This window comes from Colobus angolensis, unplaced genomic scaffold, assembly GCF_000951035.1.
Source record: "Colobus angolensis palliatus isolate OR3802 unplaced genomic scaffold, Cang.pa_1.0 Scaffold484, whole genome shotgun sequence".
Lineage (NCBI taxonomy): Eukaryota > Metazoa > Chordata > Mammalia > Primates > Cercopithecidae > Colobus > Colobus angolensis.
The window spans coordinates 662920-667075 of NW_012118310.1; the positions used below are offsets into that span (position 1 = coordinate 662920).

At 50.6% G+C, this 4156-nt stretch overlaps 1 protein-coding gene across 1 annotated transcript in view; it reads right to left on the minus strand.

The window, feature by feature from the left end:
* The window catches only part of KLHL22 (kelch-like family member 22), a 49278-nt gene that overhangs the window by 27650 nt on the left and 17472 nt on the right, over nucleotides 1-4156 (minus strand). Inside the window, exon 4 of the mRNA XM_011959174.1 lies at nucleotides 3484-3649. Coding sequence (XP_011814564.1) covers nucleotides 3484-3649 — 166 coding nt within the window. The remainder of the gene's footprint in view (nucleotides 1-3483; nucleotides 3650-4156) is intronic.

Sequence of the window (4156 nt, forward strand, 5' to 3'; positions counted from 1 at the left end):
TTTTTTTTTGAGACGGAATCTCGCTCTCTCACCCAGGCTGGAGTGCAGTGGTGCGATCTCAGCTCACTGCAAGCTCCACCTCCCGGGTTTGCGCCATTCTCCTGCCTCAGCCTCCTGAGTAGTTGGGACTACAGGCGCCCACCTCCATGCCCGGCTAATTTTTTGTGTTTTTAGTAGAGACGTGGTTTCACTGTGTTAGCCAGGATGGTATCGATCTCCTGACCTTGTGATCCGCCCTCCTCGGCCTCTCAAAAGTGCTGGGATTACAGGTGTGAGCCACAGTGCCAGGCCTTTTTTGGGGGGGGCGGGGGGGGAGATGAAGTCTCGCTCTGTTGGCCAGGCTGGAGTGCAGTGGCATGATCTCGGCTCAGTGCAACCTCCGTCTCCTGGATTCAAGTGATTCTCCTGCCTCGGCTTCCCAAGTAGCTGGGATTACAGGTTCATGCAACCACAACCAGTTAATTTTTTGTATTTTTAGTAGAGACAGGGTTTCACTGTGTTAGACAGGACGGTCTTGATCTCCTGACCTCGTGATCTGCCCGCCTCGGCCTCCCAAAGTGCTGGGATTACAGGCGTGAGCCACTGCACCTGGCCCGGTTTTTACAATAAAGCTTGGAGACTGATCCATGCCCATGTACACAGGACTGCTTCACTCTTTGCAAAGACTGTCTCACTTTTTTTTTTTTTAAAGATGCAGTTTCGCTCTTGTCACCCAGGCTGGAGTGCAGTGGCATGACCGCAGCCTTGAACTCTTGACCCTCCCACCTCAGTGTCCTGAGTAGCTGGGACTACAGGCACACTACTGTGCTCAACTAACTTATTTTTATTTTTTATGGAGATGGGGTCTTGCTTTGTTGACCAGGCTGATCTCAAACTCCTGGCCTCAAGCGATCCTCTCACCTTGGCCTCCAAAGGTGCTGGGATTACAGGCATGAACCTCCAAGCCTGGCCCAGAAGCCTGATATATTAAAAAAACAAAGCTAGGCTGCTGCCCCTGAGATAGCCTCTGAGGCACTAGGGGAGATGACCCAGGGCTGTCGGGAGCACTGGCCAAACCGACAGAGAGAGACTGCAGGCCTCCAAGCTGACTGGTGAGAGTGAAAGTGGTGTTAGGAAGATGATCTGGTATCAGTGTGTGTGATCGCTGCAGGGAGAAGAAGGAAATGGCAGAAATATAGAGATGGAGGCCAGGCAAAGGGGAAGGAAATGGAAACACAGAACAGAGATGGTTACAAGCAATACTGAGAAGGATGACCTGTCCTCACTTGGACACAGGGAATTAAGAAGGTGGACAGGCTCAAGGAGTCACTGAGGTTGAGCCCAGGGAACTGGCAGGATGGTCACAGGACACACAGAGCAGGGGGACTGGCAGGGGAGCTCCAGGAGAGTGGCAGGTGTGGAGGAGGAGATAGGACGGCTGAAGTTGAGCCATGCTGGGGGAGATGTTTCAAAGGCAGCTGAATCAGGAATTAACTGCTGCCAGGGTGGAGAACTGGATGAGGGTTCCCAAAGCGAAAATGACAGGGATGTGGGGACAGAAGAGATCTCTAAACAAAAGAAGAAGGGGAAATTCTTTTGTTGTAAAACCCAACTCCATCTACTCACCATGCAGGTATGGTGAGACAAGTCAGTCATCTCAGATCAATCCACCCAGCATCCAGGTCCTAACAATCTGAGAATAGGGCACAGGGAGGCCAGGCCGCCAGGGCCTTGTTACATGGGGTGGCACCTCCATATGCCCCCGAACAGGTTGGTTTTCCTATGACTTGAGTGTTTTTTCAATTGCGCCAAACCTGCCCTCATGGGAAGAAAGGTCAAAATGATGAACTTAGCATAGCATTCTGTTTCACTTTTAAGAAATGTGGGAAGAGGTGACTCTCAACTCATATCAGGCCTCTGATTGATAGCTCAAAGGCACCTGCAGGCCCAGTCCTGTGTAATTGCACCCACACCACTGAGAATAACCCTCCAAAGCATAAGTCACACTGTCAAAGCCTCAGAAAACTTTTTGAATTCTGTAGGAAAACAAGTACTTAAACTTCAATAACAGGTTGGGCACAGAGGCTCACACCTGTAATCCCAGAACTTTGGGAATCCAAGGTAGGAGTATCACCTGAGGCCAAGAGTTTGAGACCAGCTTGGGCAACATAACAAAGCCCCATCCCTGGCTGGGCGCAGTGGCTCACATCTGTAATCCCAGCACTTTGGGAAGCCAAGGCAGGTGGATCACCTGAGGTCGGGAGTTCGAGACCAGCCTGACCAACATGGAGAAACCCCATCTCTACTAAAAATACAAATAAAATTAGCCGGGCATGGTGGCACACGCCTGTAATCCCAGCTACTCAGGAGGCTGAGGCAGAAGTGCTTGAACCCAGGAGGCAGAGGTTGCAGTGAGCCGAGATCGTGCCACTGCATGCCAGCCTGGGTGACAGAGCAAGACTCTGTCTCAAAAAAACAAAAAACAAAACAAAACAAAAAAAACAAGGCCCCATCCCATCCCTATAAAAATATATATACATATATGTATCAGCTAGGCACAGTGGCACGCATCTTTAGTCCCAGCTACTCAGAAGGCTGAGGCAGGAGGATTACTTGAGCCTACGAGGTAGAGGTTACAGTGAACTATGATCATGCCATTGCATTACAGTCTGGGTAACAGAGTGAGATCCTGTCTTTTAAAAAAATAAACAGGACAGGCGCATTGGCTCACACCTGTAGTCCCAACACTTTGGAAGGCTGAGGTGGATCACTTGAGGCCAGGGGTTCAAGACTAGCCTAAGCAACAAAGCAAGCCCCTATCTCTATAAAAAAAAATTTACAAATTAGCCAGGTATGGTGGCGCATGCCTGTAGGTCCCAACTACTTAGGAGGCTGAGGCAGAAGGATTGCTGGAGTCCAGGAGGTTGAGGCTGCAGTGAGCTGTGATTGTGCCACTGCACTCCAGCCTGGACGAGACAGAAAGCTTGTCTCCAATAAATTGAATGAATGGATGGATGGATGGATGCATGCATGGATGGATGGACGGAGAAATAAATAGATAAAGTTCAATAACAAAAAGCATGTTTTCAAGAGACTGAAGTGGTCCAGTGCAGGGACAGGCAGGAAGGGCCCTGGCAGCAATGCTGGTGGACGCTCCGCATTGCCAGACCCCAAAGCATACAGGACGTCTGCATGCAGCCTCGGGTCAGCCTACCTGCTTATGTGCAGGATGCTTTCAATGACACGGAGACTCAGACAGTGGGGAAACAACCAGCAATAGTGAAGAGGGCAAAGGCAGAAGGCCTGGGGTGTCTGAAGCAGCTCTGCTTTAGCTCCAGGGCACAACTCCAGAGTCCTCCCCACTTCATGGCCTTCTTCACTGCTTGGTCTCCTCACACTCCTGATCCATCTTCAAGCCAATGCTAGTGCCTGGCAGGCATCATGGGCATCTCAGGGAACCCCACCTGGGTGTGTGTCTGCCTTGCTAGATGAGACATGCCTCACCTGAAGTTGGCAGGCAGCTACCAGTGTCTCTTGCACATTGCTCAGGCTGAGCTCCAGCTCGGAGGTGTATATGAAATGTAGGATTTGGCACATAGCATTGTAGGACACGCCGTGGATCAGGACCTCTTCCTGTTCCATCTCTTTCAGTCCCCCAGCAAACATTCCTCTGAAAAGTGAAGACACAAGAAAATTCAGTTATACCAACAAGGACTCAAGCCCAGGTTGCCAAGACTGACAGTATTCAGAGAAGAACCTGGCACTGGTGGCAGGGCCCGGGGAGTGGGCTGACCCACTCTGTACTCTGAGTGAACTGTGTGCATGCATGAGCCATCCCACAAAAGGATCCTGACCAAGTCTGGGCAGCCATCCTGGAAATTGTCCTGTTTCCCTTTTCATGGGCCCAAGGAGTCCCATATGAGCCTCGGGAGGGGAGGCCACGCACAGCTTGCTTCCGCTGTGTTCATCAGTGCAATTCCTGGATTGGAGCAGTAGCAACTCCAGAGCACATTTCAGAGCAATGAATTAATGGGAAACTAATACAAGTCGTTTCATTCAACGTATATTTATGGAGTTCCTACCAAATGCCAAGTATCATTCAAAGAGCAGAAGGAGGCCAGGCACGGTGACTCACATCTGTAATCCCAGAACTTTGGGAGGCCGAGGCAGGCGGATC